Source organism: Sturnira hondurensis, unplaced genomic scaffold, assembly GCF_014824575.4.
Source record: "Sturnira hondurensis isolate 20B ecotype Veracruz unplaced genomic scaffold, ASM1482457v3 Scaffold0010812, whole genome shotgun sequence".
Taxonomy (NCBI): domain Eukaryota; kingdom Metazoa; phylum Chordata; class Mammalia; order Chiroptera; family Phyllostomidae; genus Sturnira; species Sturnira hondurensis.
The window spans coordinates 834,582-846,881 of NW_028083443.1; the positions used below are offsets into that span (position 1 = coordinate 834,582).

Consider the following 12,300-nt stretch of genomic DNA (forward strand, 5'->3'; position numbering starts at 1 on the left):
AAAAATCTTTGCAGCTTGCTAAAATAGTTATTTGTAAATTACTTTCTTAATTTTATTTTTGTTTTTATTTCATAATTTTTTTAATTTTATCTTTCAATTGCAGTTTACATTCAGCATTATTTTGTATTTGTTTTGGGAGTTTCACTTCATTTTTAAAGAACTGGAAATGTACAATGAGCATGATCAGTTTCAGTGGATGAAAACAGCCTGTGTTACCCTTGAGGAACATAAGCACCAGTGGATGAATAGCAGAAACAGCAGCGAGGTGTCTTTTTGTCTTGTGGACTCGCATGTGGGCCTGCGCCTTTCACAGCAAAGCCAGCAGAGCAGCCTGACTAATGCACCGGCGCCAGGTGCAGGCCCTCCCTCGGGTGACAGCTCACTAGCTGCATCCCCGGATTAAGAAAAAGAGGCTAAGCGTGGTGCGTGGGTGTGTGTGCCAGGTTATTGCAGGTTGCAGGAACCTGAATTACCATGGCATGGTTTCGGGTTGCACCCTTAATGGTTTTAGGCTTTTTCGTCACCAAACCTGAAATGATACTCTACTAAGCAAAATTAGACTTTATTTAACACGTGGAACCACTGGATTCTTGAACAGTAGTGTGTGTCATATGGTGCCTTGCCTATCCCTGAGGTGCTTGGGGATTACCTCTGCACTCTGAGGAAAGAAGGAGGCGTGTGTGGCATCCCTCTGCTCTTGTCCCCAAGAAGGACCTCACTGGCTTGGGAAAAGGGCTGAGAAGGCACAAAACAGTTGGTGACTAATGTGTCAAGGGCATAGTTGATACTCCAAACTCTTGTCCAACCTCTAAAGGAAATGGAGCGTGGTAGAACTGAGTGCCTTGGTAGTTTTATAAGTGTTCCCCAGGTCTTCTTGTTCTTTGCTTGCACTTTTGTTAGTCACGTCCTTTTACTTCTTCCTTCAGAGTCTTCCTTGACCTTACCCTTCTGCCTTCCTGCTCCCATGAGAGTTCAGGCCCTCTCCCCATCAATGCGGATGCTTTGTAAGCAGGCACGTGCGTTGTTGCATCTGCAAAGGCTGGCGTGTGAGTGCCCTGTGTGGTGCCAGGGTGGGCCCTGTCACCTGGCTGCTGCAAAGCCTCCAGGGGTCTCTTCGCTGAAGTGCAGGGCACACCGAGGGACACTGAGGTCCCTTGTCACTGGCCCCAATGTCCCTTTGTAGTGCTGTTAACAGATGCTTGTTGAGTGATTAATATGTGCCAGCCCAGGGAATCTTGGGGCTGCATCTCAGTCCACAGGGACCCTGGCATCACTGTGTCATAGCTGTGGCAGTTGAGGCATGGTGTGACCATGCTATTTGTCCAGGGCAGGACAAGTGACTGAGTGGTGGGTTCGGGATTTGAACCCAGGCAGTCTGACTCAAGCTACCTAAATCACCCTGTATTGTGGGAAAGGGAGAGAAAGTAGGTGATCTAGCCACATAAGACTGCTTGCTTTTTCTTGAACACATCATAAATATTTATTTTTATTTTCACCCCATTTAAAAATGCTTATTTCACTCATCTCTGTCTGTTGAAGAAGTCCCTCCATTCTTTCAAAGCCCAGAAGTGTCACTTTCTTTGTGAGTCAAAATATCTCCTTCCCCTACTTGGAAGTGAATTTTGCACCCTCCCAAGTTTCATTTGCTGACTTCATCCCTGTTCCACATGTTCATTATGTCTCCATCGCTGGTATCGTTTGTGCCGTCCATGGCCCTGCGCATAGTTGGCACTTAGTTATTTTCTGACTTGACGTGCATTTAAAGCCTTGATTTCCAGGCTGAAGTGTAAACCTGACCCAGTAGGTGATGGGAGTCCTTATAGGATCCCTAATGTGGGAATTTTAAGATGAACAGGTGTTTTAGGAATGGAGGCGCTGCGATGTTACACAGAACTACTGTAAGGAAATGAAGGCTGGGGGCAGAGACTGGCTAGGAGCCTCTCGCAGAATTGTAATAAGGCAGCTTATGGCCTAAGAAAGGAAAGGCATAATGAAGGGGAGGAATTACTATGGCCTCATTTTCTGCCTGCAGGAATTCCTCTGCCATCTCTGTGGGTTTTACTCTTTTCTGCTCCCTTTTCTCCTTTTTTGTCTTGTTGCTTTACCTGTCTCCCTTGCCAATCCCGGCTACTAAGACAGTTCTGGGGGTGATCCTGAGCAGGGGGAGATAGTTCTTCATCTTCTTCCAATGGCCTGCAGAGGTGGCTTTCACGACTTTCCCCCAAATTGGTGTCACCCCCAGGTGTTCATTTTATTTTGTTCAGTCAAGGTTCTCTATCCTCAAATCCCATCCAAACCCTCATTTTGGGATATCTGCCCCAGATTTTTAAAGACAGTACCCAGATATAGGATGATAAATGTGGAAGGAAGCCATTCACGTGTCTGTGTCCTGACCCCTGAGCCTGTGATAAATGCCCCTTTTCATAACACCCAGGGCTTTTCTTAGCACAGCTTCATACCAGTCATTTTATTTGCTTGTCACTTTCACTAGGCCTGACTTTCTGTGAAGGCAGTTAACAAGCCTGTCTTGCTGGCTGTTAGTTCACACAGTGTCTGGACCTGTATTTGTTCAATGCAGACTGGGTTCTGTTGGCTTCAGAGCTATGTATGTGAGCGTTAAATAGGATTTTCTTGAGTTGATTTGGAAACTGCTCAACCAGCATATGTATATAATGGATAACACTGTTTCCATGGGTGAAAAGAAGATAATTACAATGCCTCAACTATGTGCCTTGGCACCTTTTAAACGGTTCATTTATTCCTCTCAATAACCTTACAAAGTAGGTGGTATTAGCTCCATTATTAGTAGTGAAATACTTGAGATTTGACAGTTACGTAATATGCTCCAGGCCAGTTAAATGATCAGGCCACAGTTGTAATTTCTCTGACCTTAATTTTTTTTTGAAATATGACATGCTCAAACTTGAGAACTCCCTTGAGGATAAACACCAAATGTTGACTTATTTTAACTTTGCCCTGTCTTCAGAATTTTGGAACCAACAGGGAGACGACAGGGGCTGAAATATCTCCTGATTCATAAAGATAAAAATAGTTCTTAAGATTGTTTGGAGGAAGGTGTATATTTATTGAACCTTATCACAACTGAGTTATTTCTGAAATGCAGGGTTTGAAATCTACCCAGTAGGTGGGGAGGAGCTACTAGCAATTTTACAACAGGGTGTAATATCATAATTGTTATGTTCTGATACTAAAGTTCTCACAACCTTATGGAAGATGGTGGAGAAGGAGGTCAGAGGCCTGAGAGTCCTTTGGGAAGTGACCACAGTAGTTCAGAGGGGACACCATGGCCAAAGTGAAATGGTTACTGGAAAGAGAATGGAGGGTGGGGTGGTTCCGGATGGATGTATGGATTATGGAGCTGATAACACTTTACGAAACGCATGTGTGTGGTAGAGAGTAGGGGTGGGGAGCAGTGAGGAAGAGAAAGGAGAAGTCCCAGAAAGAGGCTGGTGTTTCAAACTTAGGCATCTGGTTGGGTAGTGATGTATTAACCAGCATACGAAAACAAGAGGTGGAAGGGCAGGGCTGGGCAGGAAGGTAATGCTTTTAGCTGTGATTGTGTTGGGCTTAGACAGCCATTGAAGGCAAAGAAGTGAAGCAGGTCACTCAGGAAAGCTAGTGGTCAAAAGGACGAGAGACCAATGAAGGAACAACAACAAAACGGAAATGGAAAGGGGAGGAACAGATTAATGACACTGAGGGGCCTCCAGAGAGATGGAGGAAAAGACAGAAAGTGAGATAATCGTGATTTGGAAGACTGTTTCCTGAAAGCAGGAATGGTTTGGGAGGTAAGAGATGAGCTTGGGCTGGGTTGAATGAAGTGGGAGAGCTGGAAACGCCCCTGCCTCTTCGCAGTGGGGAAGTAGGGAAAGTGGAGACGCCCATTTGGTGAAGGAGTAGCTCCATTGTCAGAGCAGCACTGTGAGTTCAAGGTCTACTTTAGATCCCGGAGAAAAGATGCAAAAGTGCCATGTGTACAGAAATCAACGATTATTTATTTCCTCTGTTATTAATGACTTCAGAGCCTGAATCTACTTTGAGTGTTTAATTGTATCCACTTAAGTAGGCTTTCCTTAAGTAAACACATTTATCTAATCAGAAAAGTTTGAGAATAGCTTTCTCTCTTGTTATTTCATAAGATTGACTCTGTTTTTCATTAACTTCCCAGGTGTGAATTAATTCCCATATATGGGGACGTTAATTCACCAGATTTCATAAAAATAAACTGCACTGCCACTCCAGATCTTCGTATCACAGATTTCATGCATATTTCTGTTTAAGTTATACCTAATTTGAGGGAAGTTATTTTTATTTTAAATGCAGACATATTGATAGCTATGGTTTATCATTCCTAGGAAAGTATACTTTAACTACTTGGGATAGCTCTTTGTCAGGTACCAAGAATCTCATTTCCCCCCAAGAATTTATATTCATGGTTCCATGCAATTAATAAGGTGACTCCCCATTGTCTTCTGAAGCCTGGATCCTTTCTAGAATACCCACGTGGCGTGTGTCTTGCAGAGGAAATTATGGAAGTAGAAATTAAGTAAAATGACCGTTGAATAGTTTCTGCTGGACCATAACTGTGGCTCTGTCCCCTGCAAGGAGTGAACAAGAGGATTGAACGACCCTGAGTTCCACAGAGGTGCCTGAGGGACTGCCGCAACAAGGGAGGCTGTGCAGGCAGGGCCGGACCCTAGCCCGAGACCGTTCCCGCCCACTTTAATCCTTCCTGCTATGGCTTTGGGAGGGATGTGGTGTGCTCAAGGCTTTCATGGGAAGATAGGGTTTTGGAAAACAAAAGCTTGAAAAGCAATGTACGTGTGACAGAGAAGGCTGTGCCAGCCTCAGTGCCATGCCTGAGGCCCCCTGGATATTGACCGAAATGGACCGGTACTTGTCCATGTGGTTCTCTGTGGTCCTTGGCCTGTGTACAGCCCCCAGGACCCGCACCACAGTCTGCCAGGCTGTAGCCACAGGGAGGTGCTTCTGCAGCTTGTTCAGGCACGTGGCTCTCGGCCCTTCTGTCTCATACGGTCAAGTAGAGATTTATTTCCAGGGGAAGAGCAGCCCTTCTTTTCGAGACTGTTCTGGTCTGATATAATTATATGAGTCTCTTCCATCTGTGGCTTACATGCATTCTCTTTTATCCTGTATTTGCTAGAAAAGGATATTATTCATTTGCTGCCTCCCACAAAGTATTCTTTGTGTCGTTTAAGACTATTTATTAAATCTCCATCCGGTCTTTTTCTTTGAGATAAAAACCTCAATTAGTGTCTTGAGTATCTAACCTATCATTTGTCTCCCTGCCCTTATATAGCAAGAGATTCTACACTTTAATTGGGTTTAAGTTGGAATTTTTCTTGGGGGGGTGGTGAGAGTGATGACCATATATTTTCACTGAGTCATCTGTAAGTGTACGGTGCTTTTGATTAAGGAGTAGAACTAACCAGTAATTTTTTCTATTCATAGCAGAGTGTTATTCTGGGGATTAGTGTTTAGGCTGATTATTAATGAGTGTTCTCACTAACTACACCTGGGTTCCCATATTTGAACTCCTTTACGAGCTTTCTGATGAAATCTTTTCTATATTATAGCTGCCATTTTTTTTCTTAGAAAAATTCCATACCCACTGTTGAAGAGCCAGTCATTATTTTTCGAGAGCAAGGGCCATGCCCCATTCATCTTTACTTCCCGAAGAGCTAAGCTCTGTGTCATACACAGAATCAGATGTACAACAAATGGATGTTGAGCACATGGAAAGTGAGCATTGTGACAGCACTCACCTTTGGGTGCACATTACGTAGGAAGTCCTCAGTCCTTTTTTTAGTGCCTTCTAATTCTTAGATAATGAGAAATTTTCCTCAGAATATTGTCATTTGGATTTTAAACCTGTTTTAGACTGTGGAGAAATCTAAGCATATGTCTCTAGAAATTGCCCAGCTGGGCCTGGGTTTTAGTTTAACTGCTACATGAAACTCTCCTTTTTCTGAAAAACAAAGTGGCTTTAAGAATATATATATATTTAAAGCCTTAAGTCTAAGGTCTTTGTGATTATGCATCAAAGAACTAAAACCCTAGTCTGGGAGACTCATTATGTCAAACTTCGTATCTGCTGCTTACCCAGAATATGTAAATGATGAGATACATTTTTCACAGGCATGGTTTCCTGTAAAACTTAGTGCCTTTGTTTTGGAAAAGGGCTCAAGAATGTCTGTGAAACTTAGAATCTGTTGCTACGTGGTATAGTCACGGACGCGCAAGTAAAATTGTCTGTGTTGTCCAAGTGGCTATTGCTCTTGGGTTTATGGGCTGATGTCACTTCCAGGAAGTTGGGCCGACAGCTCAGGGTGTCTGTTGGGCCGCTCCTGGCACCTCGCGGTGGCTGCGCAGAGAGAGCACAGTTGTGCGTCCTGCAGCTGGTGGAGCAGCCCTGCCTCCCCGACCAGACCTTCGTGGGGCAGTGGGGGGAGCGAAACGCCTTGGTAGGGGATGGTAGCAGTACTGGGTAAGCGTGCTACCATTGGCTGAATTGTGTGTCTACGAACCCCTTGAAATTGTTCAGCTGAATAAGTTCAATGTTGGGAGTGTTTTTTTGTAAGTATAGGGAAATTCTAAAAATAAGTGATTTAAATATTTTTTTGCGTTTTCGAACATGCCGCTTTATTGAAATACATTTGACATATAGCACTGTAAATTTAAGGTGCACTGCGTTAATTTGATACATTTATATATTACTTGAATGTAGTGATAATTAGTGCCTCTATCGCAGTACATAATCATCCTCTGTTTTTAGTGGTTAGAATCATTACGTTTTCGTCTCCCATAAGTGTGGTCATTACGACACAATATTGGTGTCTGTATTCACTTCACTGCTCATCCCATCTCCAGGGCTTGCTGCCTGCTCTTTGCAAGTTTGTACCCTCAGCGAGCTCTGTCCTGTCTCCCAGCCCCATCCCTAGTGACCACCATTTCACTCTCTTTTCACAAGTCTGGTGTTGTGACCTTTCACATCCATGTGACGCCACACAGTATTTTCTCTGCCTGACTTATCTCACTTGGCATCCAGCGCTCAGGTTCATCCGTGTTGTTGCAGACGGCAGAGTGCTCTTATGCTTGTGGCCTAAGAATATTCCGTTACACAACACACAGCACACACACAGACACACACACATTCTCACTCAACTTCATTCCAGGGCGATAGCAAGTGGTCTGTAAATTAGACCCAATTATATGGTGGGCAAAAGCCTAAGCTTTATGAATGACCAACAGATTTACTGTGTTAATGTGAAGAAAAACATCTGTTGATATAAATTTGCCTTATTTTGGAAGAAAAATAATGCATCTGGTAATATTTTTATAAATGGAGCTTTTACCAAACTCAGGGAAAACAGAATGAAGCTTCAGGTTGGTCCTGAAATACTCTGTGGGCCTTGCCTGCCGCCTCCCTTCTTTCATGGGTAGGCTTTCCTCCTGGGGGGTGCCAGCGACACCTGATCCCACGGTTCATGTTTGTTTTCAGGATCAGTTCAGCGATATGAGAATCAGCATAAACCAGACGCCTGGGAACGGTCTTGACTTTGGATTTACAGTAAAATGGGATGTTTCCGGGATCTTCGTAGCATCAGTTGAAGCAGGTAATTCATAGATTTTGCTCGGTTGGAATTTGTTATCCTGTGCTGTTCAGCGCCTCTACCCTCCAGAAATTAGTTTATTTGATGTCAGAGAACACACGTGGAAGGTGCAGCTGTGGGGCAAGGAGGGGCATCCTCTTTCCGGAGACTAATAGTCAGGGTCACAAACTGCGTATTCGTTCTCCTTGCCTAACAAATTTTGGTTGCGAAGGCTCTTAATTTTGTGACTTTCACAGGATTAATTGGTCCAACTTGCAGGATTAACAGTTGGAAATGCTAGTAAAGAAACCCCGGGTCAGCTGTGTTTGTGGCAGGTCTATCTGTGCTGTATAATAAAGCGACATTTTCTGAGCAGGCTAGTATACAGCTATTGCCTGCGAGTCCTCGGGGTGCTTTGGGGCTTGTACAGAAGAATTGCCCCACCCCCACCCAGGGCTCTACCAAGTCAAGCCCAGAACGCTTAGCAAAATATTACCACAAGATCTATTATTTAAAAGAAGGCTGTGGTAGTTGAGAGGAGTTCCTCATTTACATATTTTACCTACTTGAAATTTTGTGCTAACTGGCTACATCTTTGAAATGTCAGGACTTCTGTAATGAGGTAACGGTAAGTAGTCCTTTTAAGCAGTTTTAAGTGGCCCTGTTTCTGTTCCCTTTCCAGAGTGCATTTGAATTTGGAAGCTGCGCTAAAATGCAGTTTCCTTCACATTTTTTAATTTGAAAGTAATTAAAATTTTTCTTTAAGAGGTTAGTAAAAAATTTTTTTGAACAGATGAACTTATTCTTTAAATGTTAATGATGATATATATTATAGAATAAAAAATGCCTCTGGTACTTTGTGTGTTGTTGATACAGCAAGGTTGGATAACTAAGAAATTCCGTTACTCTCTTCTACCTGGAAAATGATGAGAAATGGTTAGTTAAGATGAAGAAATTATTTTTCCCTTCATTTAAGTGGGTAATGACCAAAGAACCTGTTTGTTTATCACTTGGTTGTTTATTTTGCTTTGTTTAGGTAGCCCAGCCGAATTTTCTCAGCTACAGGTAGATGATGAAATTATTGCTGTCAACAGCACCAAGTTTTCATATAAGGACGAGAAAGAGTGGGAAGACACCATGGCTAATGCTCAGGAAACTGGACACCTAGTGATGGATATCAGGCGCTATGGAAAGTCTGGTGGGTCGGCGTTGGCACGGTGTCTGGCTGTTTTAAATTGGGAGCTGGTCTTTAGCAAGTGGTTGTAACAGCTTGCTTCAATAACATTGTTTTCTTCTCTTTTTACTCGTTTTATTTTTTGCTCAAAGATGTTTTTTGGTTGTGTTGAGACAAATCATCAGGGATACTTCCTGGAATATTCTGTCTGAAACTTTTCACTAGCAAATTTACTGAATTCTACATTATTTATTAACTGATTTGTATGCTGGACTGGCTTTGAATGCACATATCAACCGAAGACTCTTGTTTCTTATTTTTTCAGATGTATCAGTCATTTTCTTTTGAAGGCTCCTGTCATTGTGTCTGTACTAGGGAGTCACATAGTAACTTTGAGTGTTAAGAATTGCACCATGATTGGACTTTCTGGGCAGCACCATGACTGTGATGCGTGTGAAGGAGAATAGAGTAGGTCACATTCCTATTGTTCATTCTCAAGAAACTTTCAAAATACATTCCATTATTGTGTTTCTCAGTTATGGAAGTTACATGAAATAGGCATTACACCTCCCCAGACCTACTGATTTCTGATGTCAAAAAATAATATCCAGTCCTGGTTTACAGAAAGATTCAGCAAGTTTGCTAGTCTTTCCATTATTAACATGATCTAACCCTTGTGTTTTCGGAAGGTGCTCTCCTGGTAAAAGCCTTGAACTTTTCATTTCTTTCACAAATGACCAGATTTGTTTGTCTGTCCTGTGTATGTGTTTTTTGTATATGTGCATTCAGTAACTTTGTTCTTTCCACCTCAACATTTATGTGTACTCATTTCTTCATCTTCATGTACCAATCAGATTGGGGCAAAGACCAGTCTTCCCTGCCATTCACACGGCATAAAACCCTCAATCTCACCAGTATGGCTACCAAAATTATAGGTTCGCCCGAAACAAAGTGGATTGATGCGACCTCTGGAATTTACAGCTCAGACCGATCTTCAAATCTATCAGTATCAACCGACTTCTCAGAAAGCCTTCAGAATTCTGTGAGTACTGGGAGGAGTGGGAATATCTGTTTAGAGCAAGGCAACTGTAGAAAGTGTGTGTCGGAGAAGAACTTACTTCATTGGACCAATTCTGATGCTATCTTAAGAACAAATAATTAAATAAGATAATTTCTAGTAATGAGAGTAAAATATGCTTTTTTAAAATCACAAGCATCACTCATTAATAATTAGAGTACTAATGAGTTATATACTGGTAAAAGTAGAAGAGCCCATACTGGTGCTTTGCAGGTGTTTCTTACCAATCCTTCATCATTATACGCATCTCCCTGGTCTTTGTGAAGGTGAAGTAGTAATTCTGTAAAAATCATGCACTATGCCGTTTCTATGCTTTCTTTCATCTTTACTGGTAAAATAGGTATAGTAATTGTGTGCAACTTGAAACTGTGTACAGCATTTTTAGTCCTGTGTAGGTGAATTTGGTGCATAAGCTTGTATATGTGGTTAAAATATACTCAGTTACATTAATTGATTAAAATAATTATAATGTCTACATTTTTCCAAGTCAAAGCAATATTAAATTAAAATTTTCAAAGAAATGTTTATGTTGGCCTCATAGATATGTACTGTTATTATCTTAAGATACTCCTATTGTCTAATAAGGAGATCCTGCTACGTTAACAGACAAGTGTTAGAGAATCGTATATAACTATATTGCTTACTCATAAATATAAGCCAAGAGGATAAATCATTGCTTGATCCATTGTGTTTCTTAGCAGATTAATGACTGATTGAACTTAAAGCCAACCATACTTGCAGCTGTTCATTAATCCTTCTACAAATTTTAAAAAATAATGAAAAAGGTATCATCTGTAAAAGGCTGTAAGAAATACATTAATATCCTCAGTAACTCATCTTACTAAAAGATATTTTTATTAATGTCAAATGCATTATTTCAGGCCGAAGTCCAACTGGAGAGACTGTTGTTAACTGGCATTTTTATTCTTTCCAGAATACCGAGTCCAAGGAAATCAATGGAATTCGTGATGAAAGCAATACTTTTGAACTACAAGGTAAACATCACCATTATCTCTTCCATTTCTAGTATAAGAAATGTCATAGCACCCAAGTTCCTTTAATATAAAAATTAGTATCTGTGAGTGAAAGAGAAACTGACCCGCTGCAAGCTGAAACTAAAAGGTTTGCACCCAGACACATTGCAAACCGGGGGAGGGGCGCCCAGTTCCCATCTTCACCAGGTCAAGCACCACAAACAAAGCTTCAGCAGTGTGTCCGGGAGCTGTGAGTGCCTGTGTGTCTAAGCAACTAAGAAAGACTGGTTTTCCCAAGGCCATCATCAGCCTTTGTGGTACGGTGTGCTGCCAAAGGGCATCTTAGTTAATTACAAAATGATGAATGAAGTTTCCTTTCTCCCTTTACTGTTGTGAAAGGGACAAGCTAGGAGGCAGCTAGTAAAAATAGGGAGGTGCCAACGGCAATAACAGTTGTTAGTGAAAGTACCCATTTATAATAAAAAAAAAGCAGGCATAGTATCTAGGATAATTTTGCTCTATAAAGTTCTCATTCTCTTCCTCCTTCTGTTGGTCTATAAATAATTTAGCTACCACATGCTGTGTGCTAGTCCTTAGGCATACAAAATAAATAAGGATCGGGTCCACGTAGGCAGGGAAAGAGAGCCAGAGGAAATGAAACTTCTTTCACTATGAAACTAGATTGCTAGAAATGGGTTTTTACAGCAGTCAGTGGCTTTGAATCTGCCTTTTCCAGTTAGGAATACATGATGTCAAAGCCAAAGGAAGGTTATAAATTTTCCTCTCCTTATTGAATATTTATCTTTGTATTTAATTCTGAATCATCAGAAGTGCCTATATTTTGTTTGATCTTGCATTGTTTAAGGAGCTTTTGAAAACATGACTTACTTTTCTTTAGGATGTTAAATCTAAGGTGTCCCGGTCCTGTTCTGCTAGTGACTCGGGCAAAGCAAACTGATAAGACTCTTAACTCATGAGTGACACCAGGCGACACAGGTTCCATCATTGGAGGGTTTTCTTTAGATGAGCAAACAGCAACCAGTGTCAAGTAATAATTGCATTTACATTTTGTGAATAAATTGGAGTATGATCATCTTTGCCATAATCTTACAACAGATCCAATAGAAGTCAGAACGTTTTCTTTTTCTTTCTTATTTGACAGGACTCCATTTGTTTCATTTAAAATCAGTGGCTGTAAGATCCTGAAAACAAGGGCAAAATATTCTAGTTAGAAGAATATTTTAATTTTAGCATTTGTTTTTATTTTCTCTTTCTCTGGGTATGATTTATTTTCTTTTCTTCCTCCCTATTATTTCTCAATTTCTTTTTTACTCATTTGTGTTGTAAAAACTCTTAGTTATATTTTTTCTTGCACTATAAAAGATTTTTGATTGACCTAAGCAAAAATAATTAATTTCCATTTTTCTAAAGCTGTGTGAC

At 41.2% G+C, this 12,300-nt stretch overlaps 1 protein-coding gene across 12 annotated transcripts in view; it reads left to right on the plus strand.

Moving 5' to 3' along the window:
• LMO7 (LIM domain 7) overlaps positions 1–12,300 on the plus strand; it is a 212,732-nt gene that overhangs the window by 181,956 nt on the left and 18,476 nt on the right. For 8 of the 12 annotated variants that reach the window (XM_037059350.1, XM_037059351.1, XM_037059353.1 and 5 more), the window contains 4 exons: positions 7,544–7,658; positions 8,671–8,832; positions 9,663–9,850; positions 10,821–10,881. In XM_037059350.1, the coding sequence (XP_036915245.1) occupies positions 7,544–7,658; positions 8,671–8,832; positions 9,663–9,850; positions 10,821–10,881 (526 nt within the window). The remainder of the gene's footprint in view (positions 1–7,543; positions 7,659–8,670; positions 8,833–9,662; positions 9,851–10,820; positions 10,882–12,300) is intronic. The other 4 variants (XM_037059354.1, XM_037059356.1, XM_037059358.1 and 1 more) reach the window with 1 other exon arrangement.